The sequence below is a fragment of the Lycorma delicatula genome, chromosome 7 (assembly GCF_047948215.1).
Source record: "Lycorma delicatula isolate Av1 chromosome 7, ASM4794821v1, whole genome shotgun sequence".
In the NCBI taxonomy this organism is placed as follows: domain Eukaryota; kingdom Metazoa; phylum Arthropoda; class Insecta; order Hemiptera; family Fulgoridae; genus Lycorma; species Lycorma delicatula.
Window position 1 is genome coordinate 51,236,844 of NC_134461.1, and position 16,356 is coordinate 51,253,199.

At 31.6% G+C, this 16,356-nt stretch overlaps 1 protein-coding gene across 14 annotated transcripts in view; it reads right to left on the bottom strand.

Moving 5' to 3' along the window:
- LOC142327793 (uncharacterized) overlaps positions 1–16,356 on the bottom strand; it is an 87,731-nt gene that overhangs the window by 61,434 nt on the left and 9,941 nt on the right. For 12 of the 14 annotated variants that reach the window (XR_012757100.1, XR_012757093.1, XR_012757099.1 and 9 more), the window contains exon 2: positions 2,526–2,690. Coding sequence is in view for 1 of the 14 variants with exons in the window: in XM_075371132.1 (XP_075227247.1) it covers positions 2,526–2,564 (39 nt within the window). In the remaining 13 variants the exon portion in view is untranslated. Of the gene's footprint in view, positions 1–2,525; positions 2,691–6,776; positions 6,857–13,592; positions 13,666–16,356 lie in introns of those variants that run through there. The other 2 variants (XR_012757102.1, XR_012757103.1) reach the window with 2 other exon arrangements.

The window sequence follows — 16,356 nt, forward strand, 5'->3', positions numbered from 1 at the left end:
AGGTTCCTTTTGTACGAGTATTTATGTCATTGTTACACGCATTTTTTATGCTAATATAAACAATATTAATCAGCTGTTGTTTTGAAAACAGTAAATATTAATTTACTCATCTGCAACCTTCTAAATAACATATCGTAATCTTATATTATACCTCTACCCTGTTCTAAGACAAACTGAAGTCAGGGGGGACAAGAAAATTATCGGTAACCAAAAACTGAATTCTGTTGCCTAGAAAAATTCAATACCAAAAAATTATAAAACTAATTATTTTGCGTTATATATTTATATCGGTATATGTACAGTTCTGACCGGCAAAATAGCTCTCAGAAGGCAACCGGGTTCTTTATCCAAATAAATAAAGAGATTCTATCGGTTTAAATTTGTAAACTAATAAAAAATTGAGGACATCGCAAGAGGTATGAGTAAAAAAGATAAGGTAGAAAATGTAGAAGAAGAATGGGAGAATGTTAAAAAGGAAATTCTTAAATCAGCAGAAGCAAACTTAGGCGGAATAAAGAGAACTGGTAGAAAACCTTGGATTTCAGACCCAAGGTATAAATTGCAGCTGATGGACGAACGTAGAAAATATAAGAATGCTAGTGATGATGAAAGCAAAAGGAACTATCGGCAATTAAGAAATGCTATAAACAGGAAGTGCAAACTGGCGAAAGAAGAGTGGATTAAAGAAAGGTGTTCAGAAGTGGAAAGAGAAATGAACATTGGTAAAATAGACGGAGCATACAGGAAAGTTAAGGAAAATTTTGGGGTCCATAAATTAAAATCTAATAATGTGTTAAACAAAGATGGTACACCAATATATAATACGAAAGGTAAAGTCGATAGATGGGTGGAATATATTGAAGAGCTATACGAAGGAAATGAATTAGAAAATGGTGTTATAGAGGAAGAAGAGGAAGTTGAGGAGGATGAAATGGGAGAAACAATACTGAGATCTGAATTTAAGAGAGCATTAAAAGATTTAAATGGCAGAAAGGCTCCTGGAATAGACGGAATACCTGTAGAATTACTGCGCAGTGCAGGTGAGGAAGCGATTGATAGATTATACAAACTGGTGTGTAATATTTATGAAAAAGGGGAATTTCCGTCAGACTTCAAAAAAAGTGTTATAGTCATGATACCAAAGAAAGCAGGGGCAGACAAATGTGAAGAATACAGAACAATTAGTTTAACTAGTCACGCATCAAAAATCTTAACTAGAATTCTATACAGAAGAATTGAGAGGAGAGTGGAAGAAGTGTTAGGAGAAGACCAATTTGGTTTCAGGAAAAGTATAGGGACAAGGGAAGCAATTTTAAGCCTCAGATTAATAGTAGAAGGAAGATTAAAGAAAAACAAACCAACATACTTGGCGTTTATAGACCTAGAAAAGGCATTTGATAACGTAGACTGGAATAAAATGTTCAGCATTTTAAAAAAATTAGAGTTCAAATACAGAGATAGAAGAACAATTGCTAACATGTACAGGAACCAAACAGCAACAGTAATAATTGAAGAACATAAGAAAGAAGCCATAATAAGAAAGGGAGTTCGACAAGGATGTTCCCTATCTCCGTTACTTTTTAATCTTTACATGGAACTAGCAGTTAATGATGTTAAAGAACAATTTAGATTCGGAGTAACAGTACAAGGTGAAAAGATAAAGATGCTACGATTTGCTGATATAGTAATTCTAGCCGAGAGTAAAAAGGATTTAGAAGAAACAATGAACGGCATAGATGAAGTCCTACGCAAGAACTATCGCATGAAAAACAAGAACAAAACAAAAGTAATGAAATGTAGTAGAAATAACACAGATGGACCACTGAGTGTGAAAATAGGAGGAGAAAAGATTATGGAGGTAGACGAATTTTGTTATTTGGGAAGTAGAATTACTAAAGATGGACGAAGCAGGAGCGATATAAAATGCCGAATAGCACAAGCAAAACGAGCCTTCAGTAAGAAATATAATTTGTTTGGAGTGTCACTTTATATGGAAGTGAAACTTGGACAATCGGAGTATCTGAGAAGAAAAGATTAGAAGCTTTTGAAATGCGGTGCTGTAGGAGAATGTTAAAAATCAGATGGGTGGATAAAGTGACAAATGAAGAGGTATTGCGGCAAATAGATGAAGAAAGAAGCATTTGGAAAAATATAGTTAAAAGAAGAGACAGACTTATAGGCCACATACTAAGGCATCCTGGAATCGTCGCTTTAATATTAGAAGGACAGGTAGAAGGAAAAAATTGTGTAGGCAGGCCACGTTTGGAAAATGTAAAACAAATTGTTAGGGATGTAGGATGTAGAAGTTATACTGAAATGAAACGATTAGCACTAGATAGGGAATCTTGGAGAGCTGCATCAAACCAGTCAAATGACTGAAGACAAAAAAAAATGAATTCAGTAGCACATGAAAGTGCTACATTTGATTAGGAAGAAAAAAACCAAGTATATTCTGGAAGAAAGGTAGAGTTGCTATCACTTCACCTCAAAGGTAAACATAATAATGATAATTATAATAACAATACCTGGTTGAAACAACTGTTGTAGAGTTGTATATATTTCATGGCAATCACGTTCTCTAGGAACAACACATGTAATGGATAAAAATGTTTTACATCGTAACTGTAATGGCGATCCTGATGTAGTCAATGGCAACTTTTCTTTTCACTTGCGATATGCATATGTAAAACCTGAAAAATAAAAAATGTATTACATAATTATAACAATACTACTAAAATAAATTCCGGTATTTCCAATAAAGTCCGGTATAACAGACCTGAGTAAAAATTCCTGCCAATTAACAAGAAAGTAGTAGAAAATATAATGGAAGGAATCCAGAAGGGGACTAAAAAGGATCCTTTTTCTAAAGCTAACGGGTCCATTTACAACAAACAACAAAGAACAATAGTTCTTTTTAATACCGCCCAACAACTCACCTACCACAGATGTTGTTCCACGAGAAGAAATACCAGACCACGGTGGGAATACATGGGAAAATGTCTCTGAAAATCACTATCATGCTTCAACTTGGGTCTGGTTCTGTAAGTAAAGAGGATAGGAGTATAAATACTCCAGGGAAGGCAAGCTGAGTTCAGTTTTGAAAAAGGGAGGAGTTATTACACAAGTCCGTGAAGAAGTGAGATTGTGCATATTTGACCATGTGAAGTGACATCTCAAGCATTCCGTGCGGACAGTAGGAGGCCGCAGGAGGTTGTTCGGTGAGTGACTATAGAAAATTAGTGAAAGAGATAAAGTATTGAACTCATTTATAAATTATTAGGGTAATTTTATTTGTGAACAGGAAAGGTATTTGAATGAAAGAACTTTGGGCTAATATTATCTTCATAGTAATACAAAACCAGTTGTTAGAGGTGTAAATATTAGTGGTCATGATAATGTCTTTTGTCAATGGGCTGAATTCTGGTTTTTAATATTTAACTACCTGCAAATAAATCCTGATCTTACTTTAAATTCTATTTTGTATGTAATCATTGTTTATTACAATTACTGACAGTTGTCATTATTTTTATTATTAATGTAAACTAATAAATTGTAATTATATAAACATTCTCAAATTGTTAATTTCTCAATATCCTGATCGAGCCATGAACATGCGACAGTATAATGTTAAAACAGAAAACAGGTAAGATGATAAACAGCAGTTTATCTATCTGCTGTTTATAGCAATAGTAACTGAATGTAGATGGTGAAATACTAGTAACCAAGTTATGTTTACGAAACTAGTGTGTGTAGATAATCAAAGTTAAACACAATGCTAGGTGCAGTTCCACTGCACGTTGTTGGAATTAATTAGTCAGTGACTAATGACCTTATCAATCAATGCCAGTTACATAAAGAGTAGTATTTTAAAGGGTAAAGCCTTAATAGCCAAACCTATGCTTAAGCTGGTTTTTATACATCATCACCAAGAACACTAGTTCGGTTTCATAAAACGTTGATATTTTTGAGTGACAATTAAAAATTGATCTAACTGATCTCTTAGCAATAGATCCAAATAAAATAAAATTAATATAATATGAACCTTAAGGAGCTCATCTAATTAACAGAGGTTTTGTTAATATCAAATGAAGTTCCATACAGTGTTCTGAAAAAATACCCTTCTCGGCATTTCATGAGGAGGTCCTGGATTTGAATCCCGGTCAGGAACAGGGTCTTTTCATACGCTACCAACTTTCCATCGGGCTAATGAACATAATTTTTGATTCCCACTCTTTCATAACAAAAAAATACATATAAATTGTCATTAGTTTTCTTGTTTTTAAAGTAATTACTTTATTTGAAATCACTAAAGCTTCTTTTCCATATTTAAATTAAGAGGGACATCCTGAACTAGTACAGACCAACACCCTCCATGTGACAGTTACAGTCGCCACACCACCTCCTCCGTACCTAGCCCTTATGGGCTTTTACTGGGGGTCATTTTTAATACCTCGGTTATGACAGCTTCCAGTCTTAACCTAGGCCAGGATGCCACCAATATGAATGCCAACAGCAACATTCACATCGATGTACTACTAACTAAGAACTCTAATGAACAAAACACATCTCAAGTCTTAAACAAGACTTTTTTGTATCTGACCCCGCATAATCCGAGATGGCCGATCACACATTCTTAAGACATGACGGATTAGAACCACCTTTGGTAGTATTCTTCAAAAATGAACTTTCCATTTTTATTGTTTCTTAACTGCACAGAAGTTTAGAATAACTGAAAAAGGACGACAGTTAGAAGTTGTACAATTCTGGCATCAGCTATACAACCGGCACTACCAGTTACTGGAGGAATTCCATTTTAGTTCACTCTCTTGGCCTTTTTTTCTCTACAAAAAGAACTGTCCAGTCAAACCACATGGAAGCACGCACCAAATTCGAAGTATTAAAGATGTTAATATGTATTATATCACCATCGTATTAAAGTGTAATATGCTTTAACAAATGTAAAGCACTGGTGATATAAATATGTTGATGTTTTTAAAGATGTTGAGGCAAATAATGAATTTAAAAAATTCTTGAACGGGATATATGGAAAGAGAAGTAAAGAGGTAAGAGAAGATAAGGAAACACCGATAAAGAGGGAAGAGAATTGTTGATGCCTCCTCCCTACCAAGAATGGTGCAGAAACTTGTGTTAAAGACAACTAATTAATAAGAACAGAGCTCCAATATCTAAGAATTGATTGAAAGACATAAGATCGCATCAACATGATTGTTAGCATGAGAAGATAACTAAAGCAGAACCCGGTGGTGGACTTCTTAGAAAACAGACAACTTAGATTATATGATCGTATGGAAGGAATGAATGATACGAGTATGTCAAAATGAATACTGAAGAAGAGACTGGATGAATAGTGAACAAAGAGAGGCAAAGAATGGATTTAAAAAAAACCTGAATAGAATATGTGGAAAGAGAAGTAAAGAGATAAGAGAAGATAAGGAGATGCCAACGAAGAGGGGAAAGAATAAAATTTGGCTGAATATTCTGCAACTCCAAGGAATGTAATGAGATATTATGACAAAAAAAGGTGAAGAAAAGAGACAAAAAGGTGGCATTAACAGAGGTTGAAAGTATATAAGAAAGATAAGAATAACTAACATAAAAGTTATAATATTGTAATAAAAAGGAATGATAAACAAGTTAACTTAAGACAGAAATCTAATTAACAGTTCAAAACAAAAGCTATAAAATGTAAACTTTTCCTGCATTTAAAAAGTTTTAAATTACAAGTACATTAAAAAAAGAAGGATTTGTTGCTAATAAAGCTAAACTTTTTAGAAACTTTGTTTAGAAATAGCAAAAACTATCTATTTATTAATTAACAAATTTAACACATTGTGACAAGACTGACATAAAGCTCACACAACTGTTAGAATGGAAATAACTGTTTTCAGTTGTTAACATCAATTTGATTAATGACTATAATAATAAAATGAATTTCCTTTAAATCAGTCGCACTAATTTTCAATAGATTACTGCTGACCTTGAACCAATAAAATGATTGATCGCTACTAAATAAAAACAATTCACTGGAAGGGGTTATTCACAAAATAATTTTTTTACCAAAAAGGAGGTTTCCAATATGTAGTTAAAATTGATCACTGGGAGATAGGGCAGTATCAATTAACAGGATATCCTTTGTCTATTTTGGTTTAGGGTACAATGAAATTTTCTTGTTTTTTAACAAAAGCTTTTCTAGGGTTAGGTGAATGAGACTCAGTAAAATTTCCGAGATGCTCTACATAAAGTAGAGCATCTCATAGATAACAAATAAGAAATAATAAAAATAACAATAGATAATAATAATAGTAATAAATAAATAACAATAAAAAATAATAATAAATAACAATAGATAACACAAATAACAGATATAAATGGATAAAAAAAATAGAAAATTAAATTTCATCTATGACTGTTATTCAACAGTCTATTAACTTCAACAATAGCATAGTAATTCGTATAACAATACTGTTGTCATGTCATGTCAGGTCTGCAAACTGGTAATTTGTAATGTTTTTTTTTTAAGATTTTAATTTACATTTTCAGTGACAAAGAGCAAAGTTTTGGCTTTTACAAGAGCAATGACCCCTAGATCAAAGATTGTAATTGAGATTCTATTGAGTAAGTCAAGTGTTTTAACTTTCTTGGATGTAACAAATCTTATCACAGTAAGGTTAAAATAAACAATAAGACCGAACGAGTCAACAGAATGAGTAGCGCAGTGAAACATGCTTAAAAATAAAATAAGATGAGAAATCTACCTGAAATTTATCAGGTAATGTCAGTTCCAGGTTGTTTATTGTCCAAGACATGGACAATAAGATCGGCTCACAGGCAAACACTGTAAAACAGAGATGAGGTTCTTGAAAGCGGTTGTAGAATATCCAAAGTTGAACAGAAGGTGTAATGAGTATACAAGCAAGTACTGAACATTTTTAATTTAAATGCTAAAATTAATGATTATAAATAACAACAGCTCTATACATAAGAAGAATGGATGCAGACTGAATTCTAAAAATTTTATTAAGGAATATGAACCACGAGGGAAGATAGGTTTCGGGTGATTGAAGAAGAGATGAAGGAATTGGTTTTAGATGAGAGATCAATGGATGACATAAATATCCAACAAGGCATATACTTAAATAAAAGAAGTATAATTTAAAATTATTTACTCTGATGAACCTTTTTCCAAAAAAACTTCAGTTTATTTTAAAATATCACACATAAGTACCAGCAATAAAAGGCCAGTTGCTATTATAACTTTTAGTAAACTTTGTAGAATGTCGAGTAGCGTAGAAATTCTTCCCGAGCTCGTTTTGGAACTAAACTGTACTACTTGAATTTTTTTCTTTTCATCGGCTTGTAACGGTCGGGGTTCAGATGAAATACGAGTGCTGCAAAGTGTACTACTCTCACGAAGATTATTAAATTCTACAAATCAATTTGTTGTTTGCGATCTAAATTTATCACACTAAAAATTTGTTCTTAATTTTCATAAATTCATTCGTTTTCTGTTAAAATTTGTTCCGTTTTGTTTTTAATAATAAAAGTTGATATTTTTTTTTCGTAGACTTCATTTCATCTATTTTCTCAAAATTAAGTTCTCTTACACGTTTTCTTAAAATTTACGCATTTTTCAGTCGTTTAACAAAATTATTGTACTTCAAACCTAAAAAAACGTGTTTTTCGTCACTGAATTTTTCTGTTTTACGGTGGTTCTATGGGAGATACAATATTGGGACCTGCTTTATTCGAGTTTTCAGGTGAAAATCATAAGAACCCGTCAAGTTTACTCCTTTTATGACCCCCTTAAAAATTAAGACGTTTCGGTTAGTCTGTTTTGCTTAGTTTTTACACGATAAGGTTTCGATTTAAGTCTATAGTGAAGAATCTTACGACAAGATGTGTATTTTACACAATCTTGGTGCGATAATTTACCCTATAGGTTTTTTTCGGACCGGCAGATATTCTTTTTTGAATACGGGCTGTGGCCTACGGAGTCCTGACGAAAGGTCGCCTATTTGGTTTTGAGTTTGAAACGGACTCCGTTGTGCGCCGTTTTTTAACCGAATCGTGCACTACTCTTTATCGAGGGATACTGACGTTCGAAAACTTAGCGAAAATATTTTACGTTTCTCTTGAAAGGATCCAACGCTTCCTCGATAGCAGCCCTTTCCTCGATGGAATACTGTATTTTAGGATAAACATGATCGTAAAGAACGAAAGTATATCGCACTGTAGCAGGAACAGTATACAACCGACAAAAATAGACTATTAGTAATAGCAGTTTTAAACGCGACGCTAAAATAACTGCAGTTCGAGCTGATTAATTTGATTTTAAGTCGCTCGCCCGGTATTACAATATTGAAAAAGCTGCTTCAGAAGACCTTGTATTTTTCTCAAAAGTCTGTATAAGTGTATATTTATTTATACATATATTCAAATATTAATCCTTTAGGCCTTTTTTTGAAAAAACGTGCTTAAATCAAAATATGAATTTATATAGCAATATGTGAATTTTTGTTTTGTACCGGTAAATGATTCGTGTGATTTAGTAAATTAAAAATTCTGAAGTTTCCCCGTATTTACATTTACGAACGGTAACATTTGTTAAGAAGTAAACGTATTTAATATTTAATAAAAATTAAAAATTGTAATTATGTAGTAACGGATTTCATTTGCGCGCGCGGGTGTGCGTGCGTGCGAACTCTTGCATTACTGATAAAGACATATACACATATAGTTTTATCAAGCTGTAACATTAGATTTTATTAAATAATAGAAAGCTTCATCAACAACCTCTTGTAAATAAATTTGTACCTTCAAAACTAGATTGTATATTAGTTAAATCTAGTTTTGAAGGTACAAATTTATTTACTGTAATACATAATTTGTGCTAGATTTAAAAAAATTCAGATTATAATAAAAGCGAAGTGTTTAATAAAAAAAATTAAATATAAATAAAATAAATGTAATAAGTAAATTCTGTATAGTAATAAATGCTTTAATAGAAAAACAATAGTTCGATAGGCAATGATAAAATAAAACAATTTATAAAATTGTATGGTTCATACGCTCTCAGAGGTAATTATTTTTTTGTTTAATTTTTTTGGGATGACGCAAAGTAAAAACAACTTGTCAGTCTGACTACTGTGACGACGTTGCGGCGAGAGAGGGGGGATGAAACAAATGCAGCAGGTGGCTAATTTCACTCTGATTGGCTACCCAAGTACAGTACTGGTCACGCGATGGTACAACAATTCAAATACAACCGTAAATGTGCGTACGTGTATGTGTATTTCTGTCGAATAACAAAGTTAATATCCCTATTATATTTCTTATATAGACGTTCAATATATAATTAAATTAAATAAAGATTTGTTGATCATTTTATATCTATTATTACAATTTATTTTAAATCATTAATTTCCCTTAATTTTAATAATTTTTTTAAAAATATTACGATTAAATTTATCAGTTTTGTAAAGTAATTTACAAAAAAAAAAAAGATTCTAATATTACATAATAACAGATAAAATTTTTCCAGTTTTATTTACAATTCGACCTAGTAATCTTTATTAATGCTATTCCTAACACGTATTAATACCTAATACATTCTTCTATTTATTTATTTGTACGGGCAATAGACCGACATTCAGTTCGTCACTTACTTTTATTTCAAATTTTAATAAAGCGTATAAAAAAGCCAATTCTGACCGAAATTTGAACACAGAACTTTCTGTCTACCTGCAATTCTGGTATCTTTTGCCAATGTTTTACATTACTATTATTATTTTTTTTTACTCTTTATTCTCGTAAATATAAGTTTAAAATTATAATTTATCACAGATAAATTTCAAACATTTTAAAATACGAAATTTAATATTTCAGAAACGACTAAAAGTGAAATACAAAATACCGTAAGAATTTGGTACGAAATTAAATACTTATTTAGAGAATACTATTATCAAAATAAGAGTCGCTCTTGGAAAGTAATAAAACATCACAATCACTATCATCACCCCGTCTCTTAAACCTCACTCTGTCCCAGACAGCGCGAAAATTCTCTAACACTCACACTCTCTCGCTCTCTCTGTGGGTGAGTGTGCGCGCGTAAATTTTGAGGGGTATAAAGATCATTTAATTTCTTACCGAAGATGCACTATAGTGGATAATAATTTCGTTATCGGATCTAACTTCTCAAGGGCGCTTTCAATTTCCAACCTCCACGATATTTATTTTATTTATTAGTTATGTTAAATATTATAAGCAATAAATATAGTCAAATTAAATTTAATTCGAATCTCTGAGATATTTTTTTTATGTACGTGTATCGATTCTATGAAATTATTTCATAAGTACAAAAATTAAACTTCTCACTATATCTATATATTCTCACTTGTCTATAATACAAAAAAGCGCGCGAACGCAAACGCGCAGACACACATTTAGTATGGATTTATCTCAAAAATTAGATATTACAAAGTAACTTATAATTTTTCGCGTCTCACTGCATTTTTGTAATCGATTTGTCACCTCGGTAACGCAATAGAGAAACTGACCGTACTGAAAGTCAAACGGGTAATTAATACTTCAGCACCTATCAACTAATCACCTCGCCAGTCGCCGAGGTGGAGTAGTAATGTCTTCCCTCTTATCCAAAAGATTCCGGGTTCATATCCCTGTCAGGCTTCAATTCGTAATGTATATCCGAGTATCAATATTAAAAAAAAGCTTAAGTTCAAGATCCTGGGTTCGACTCTCACAACATAATCGCAATTGTAATATTTATAAAATAATTCGCCTAGAATTAATTTAGTCTCCATACAGTTAAATTTATTTATTTAGAGCTAATTAAAAAAAAAAACAAAAAGGATATTGAGAGCTAAGGTTCGATATTATTGACTTACATCCGTGCTGCTTATACGTGTATTTAAAATACAAAATAAGTAAATAAAAATAAAAAAGCCGGGTGGTGTGAGAAAAAAAATGAACCGAAAGGCTCTATTTTAGTCGGTATTATAAATTAGTTAATTGTTATACTGTTAAAATTGCTTTACGTAAATACGTGTACGGCATTAACCTTCAACACAGCTGTTATGAAGGGTGGGGGTACCTCTCGCAGCAACGAAATTAAACTAATATTTATAACTAGTTCTTTTTTTTATTAATTTATTTTACTCGTATTGACAGCATACAAAGTATCTACAATTTTTTCATTTCCACAGCGCCAACCGTTATGTATTGCATCACAGGATGAGATGAGATGGCAATTTTGTAGCGTGTGAAAATGCCATGCCTCATCGGGATTCGAACCCGGGACCTCCGGATACAAGGCCCCGCAATTAGTCGAAAAATGTTTGAGATATGGAGGTCCGAATAATCGACGTTTTAATAAACATTAATCTCAGATTATATTTAATTTGAATCACAATTTTGTAACAAGAAAATCTCTCTGATAATTCGAGTACTTAAAACAAGCAATAATTTATGTAAATTTTACGGATAAATAAAATATGTAAGTCCGGTTAACGGATGTATAAGATCAGTGATTATTTGACTAACTAAAATAATAGTAATTAATAATAATAATTAAATATTAATAATAATAATAATAATTTTACTAACAAAATTAAAATAAACAAAAAAGTTATCAAGTATGATTTTTAAGTTTTTAACACTAATACATAAACGATAAATACCAATATTGTCAAATAGAGAATTTAACACGATTTTAATTTTTTTTTTTAAATAATAGTAAAATAATAAATAATATGATTCGTTATTAAATTTAAAAAAAAATTAATAATAAAAATTTTATTAAAAATATTTTTTTGTATTCATCTTGCTTACTAGTTTAGGTTGGAAGATTTATTCTACGTAAATGGGACGCAACGCAGCAAATTATATGATGCCGATCTTTGCGGCCAAAGGGCCAGAGCGGGAGGAAAAGTCAGGCTAATTGGCAACATAGGTACCTGTTGTAGTCACAATGTTAGAGCTGCGTTTTATATACCACTCCGTATTAAGAATAGTATTAGAAGAGAAGAGAAGTAACAGAGAGAGAGAGAGAGTGATTGAGAGAGACCCTCTGTCTCGCTTCCTCTCCATCACTGATCCCCCTACCAACCCCTCTCTCAATTTCTCTCCATCACCCTCGCTCTCTCTCCCACTACCCGCTCTGTCTCTCACTCGACCCCTCTCTCTCCCAGTCACTCTCTCACTCTCCCCCTCCGTCAATCTCTCTCGCTGTATGCGGTGGGCTACTTAAACATGTTTGTATTTTTTCAATTTTCTCACTCAAAGTGCATTTTTACAAAAACTTTGTAATAAAAAAATTGACCGTTAAGGTTTTTGCCGACGAGAAGAAAAGTTACAACGTCGTTTTTTCGACACTTTTTAAATTTATTAATGCCTTTCCGTTCGTGAAAAAGCTTTAAAAAATTTCTCGTTGGAATTATAACAAAAAAACGGTAACTGTAAATGAAAAATTTACGTAAAATTTAACCTCTGATCCAAAGATTTTTCCCGACGAGAAGAAAAGTTACAACGTCGTTTGTAGTAATAAAAAATTACGCGTATAGAATTTTATTTCGAAAATACGAGTATATCGTTAAATTATGTTACTTCAATTTTTTTTTTAATTTCAGTGCTCCTTTGATCAGCCAAATAAACAGTTTTTTTTGTAATTTCTTTATTTTGCGTCGTTTATAATTGTACGTAAAGAATTAGATGAACTGTAACCGATAAGGAATGCCAAACGATGCCGAGATTCGAACCTAGGTTTATCGGTATATCAGTCGCTTAATTAAACAACCGATCGATCTAAGGGGGGTCGTTATATCTTTCTTAAAAATAGTTTTCCTCTAAAAGAACGATCGACTATACATTTTCAACAATGTTGTGATTTTTTTTAATTTAGCTTAAAAAATATAAAGTAAACACGGGAAATGTTAAATATAAAAATTTTAATGACTGTTTGTTGTATATATGTCGTACACTTTTTACGAATAATTTCTGCTTTAAATACTATGTACGCATAATTATTAAGATATATGACAATTACTCGGTGTCGAACTCAGAACCTCACATAAATTATAAATATCGGTCGCCTTCTACAAACTCGCTACCGATGTTTTTTTTCTTTTCTTACGATTAATTATTGTTAAATATATATGTTAAATAAAAAATACGCCGATAGATTTCTAAAAATATTTTTACGAATTTATTAAAATGATTATTTGTAGCTTTCTTTCCTATCAAAAATTATTTTTTTCAAATTTTTGTGTTATTCCCGAGAATACATTCATTTATGAATATTTAACGACATTAACTGAGATCGGTGAAGAAACGGTAAACTATTTTGGGTGTCGAACCCATTTATTTATTAATTGATAAATACAACAAATTTATTGATTTATTATTATTAAATTTAGTTTGTAAAAATCAATCGGCGTTAACTGGAATCTAACATTTTTAATCTAATAAATAATTTGAATAATACATACACAGAATAAAACAACTGCCAATTATTGTCTAAAAAATGTAATAATATTAACAAAATAAATAAAACTCACCTTAAATCAGTAATAAGGAATATCTCAATAAAAAGATGAAATTTGGATAACGTTACATGTGGATTAGGTTACACTAAACAACACTGTTATGTGAAGGCACTACGTATTCAGTCGCCTATCTACCGATAATTCCCGCCAATAACTAACTACAAGACAAAACATCTCGGTGAATTTCGTTAGTTTACACTCATGATGCGCTTCTCCATCATCCCCCCCCCCCCAAACCAACGGAATCAACCGTCATCGATAGACTCATCGAAAGACACAACCACTTGTTTTAAATAACAAGAAAATTATAATGAAAAATTATTACATCTAAAATTCGGTTCGCAAACTGTTTCTTTCACAGTCAATTTTTTTTTAACATAAGACCATCGGTTACACGTCCTCTAATATTAAATTGTTTTTAAAATTTACTATCGATCTCGCCCGACTTATAATTAGATAAAATATTAAAGATAATAAATTTTCACTTAAAAATTAAAAATGGACATATACAACACAGCCAATCGTACACAAAGGGGTTATAACGAGATTTTTACTTATTATTTAATTGCATGTAATAATCATTTTATATACGTAATCAAGTTCAATATATAGTACAATACAATTTTGTTATTAAGTGTTATTATATTTTTTAAATATCAAATCAGGAATTAAAAAAAAAAACAGTATTAATCTTTTTTAGATGTAACATGACTTCCGTGCTATTAGAGAGGTAGCTACTTTACCTGCTAGACTAAAAGTTCCAGATTCGATACCCGGTTACATCTAGAAAATAGGACCTCAGAAATGGTCCGCCTGAGACTATACAAGACTACACTTCATTTACACTCGTACATATCATCCTCTGAAGTATTATCTAAACGGTAATTACCGGAGGCTAAACAGAAAAAAAAGAAAAAGGTTAACCCGATTAAAAAAAACTGTAGGTACTGGGTTCGGCTCTTTGAATTAACGTTTTTTTTTGTTTTTTTTAAATATTTCTTTCTTAATTTGCACATAAAAATAATTCTTAACCCGACAAGAAATTCAAAAACAAATAAATAAAAACCATCAGACGGTTTTAGTCGCTTTAAGTTGCTTTAAGTAGTTGCTCCGGATCTCCGGATGAAAGGCCGAGACGCTACCACTCGCGTCACGGAGGCCGGTTATAGTTAATATTACTTGATTACTTTTTTTTATAATCGTAATTTATTTTTCTCGGAAAACCACAAAAAAAATTCATTTATAATAATGTAATTCTAAAAGAAAATAAAAGTTTAAAGCAAAATTATGCATCTTTTTTTTTTTTTTTTTTAATTATTGATTACAGTTAAAAAATACGTTTATAATAAATTATATTGAAAGTAGTTTAAAAGTGTTATAATATAAAAAAAACCTTTCGGCACGCCGGAAGGCGAAGGTAGATTTCACCGGTGCTAAGTAGGGGATAAAAAAGATTTCCACCAGATTAAAGTTAAGAAAAACGTCATATTTACTCGATACAAAAATAATTGCACGTGAAAAAAAGTTTCACATGTTTAGCGTACGACAATTTTAGCCCATCTTACAATTCCGGCAATATTTTGGTCGTCCCTTGCCGTAAGGGTTGGTCATATCAAAAATTGTTTCGAACAAAAGTTTTAGGTAATGTTTAGAGGATTAACGATCACTTGAAACAGATTCGATATTGTGCCTATTAAGAGAGGTATGATTTTTTTGTCTTCAAAACCCCATTTTTTCCAACCCCTGGGCCAATAGATGGTGATATCAAAAAACTTTACTTACATATATGTTAGGCCCTTATCCAAAGAATAGTAGGAACTTGAACAGAAGTTCAATATTTTACTTAATAAGAAAGTTATAGCGATGTTTTGTTTTCTAAAAAAAAGCCACCCCCCCCCCGCCATTTCCACTCCCATAGTCCGATTTTTCCCATTAACGAACTCGATCGAGATTTTGGGTAGTTATATTTTATGTATCAATTTGAAAGTGATTGGCGCAAACTTACGGCAGTTATCGTGTCCATAATATAAAATAAGAGAAATATATATATATATATATATACTTATGATATATCGTTGAAAAGCCCTCAGTGAGGACTTATTACTCCAAATTTTTTGGATTTTGGGCACTTTTTGTTCAGTCGATTGCAATCAAAAGGGGAGGTGTACAACTAGATGTTACAACAGTCCTAAATCCAAAATTTCAACAATCTAAGGCTAGTCGTTTTTGAGTTATGCGAGATAAATACGTACAGACGTCACGCCAAAACTAGTAAAAATGGATTCAGGGATGGTCAAAACGGATGTTTCCATTGAAATCTGAAAACCGAAATTTTTCGCGATCATAATCTACTTTCTTTACTTCGTACAAGGAATTAAAAACTATTAACTCGAAAATTAAAACTAATGAATGCAGTAATCTGTATTATTAATATAAGGAAGTAATAATAAATAAAAAACTAACATTAGTAAAATAAAAAGATGGCTCTGAACAAAATTTACTTCCTGTGATAACTTTGTACGTAGTGATGATTGTGTGTGCACGTGAATGGGACAAGATAGCAAAATTTCTAGAATGTTCCGACTCTCGTCCTTTCTTGTTCGCGCCATAATTCGTCAACAAAAAAAGAACTGCGTGTGTCAAAATGTGATACGTTGATGAGACATTATATTTGTTTATAATATTATTATTACCTGTTCCATTATATAAAGCAATGTAGATAAAATAAACTAAACTTATATATATATATATATTATCTAATCTTTTCTTTCTGATA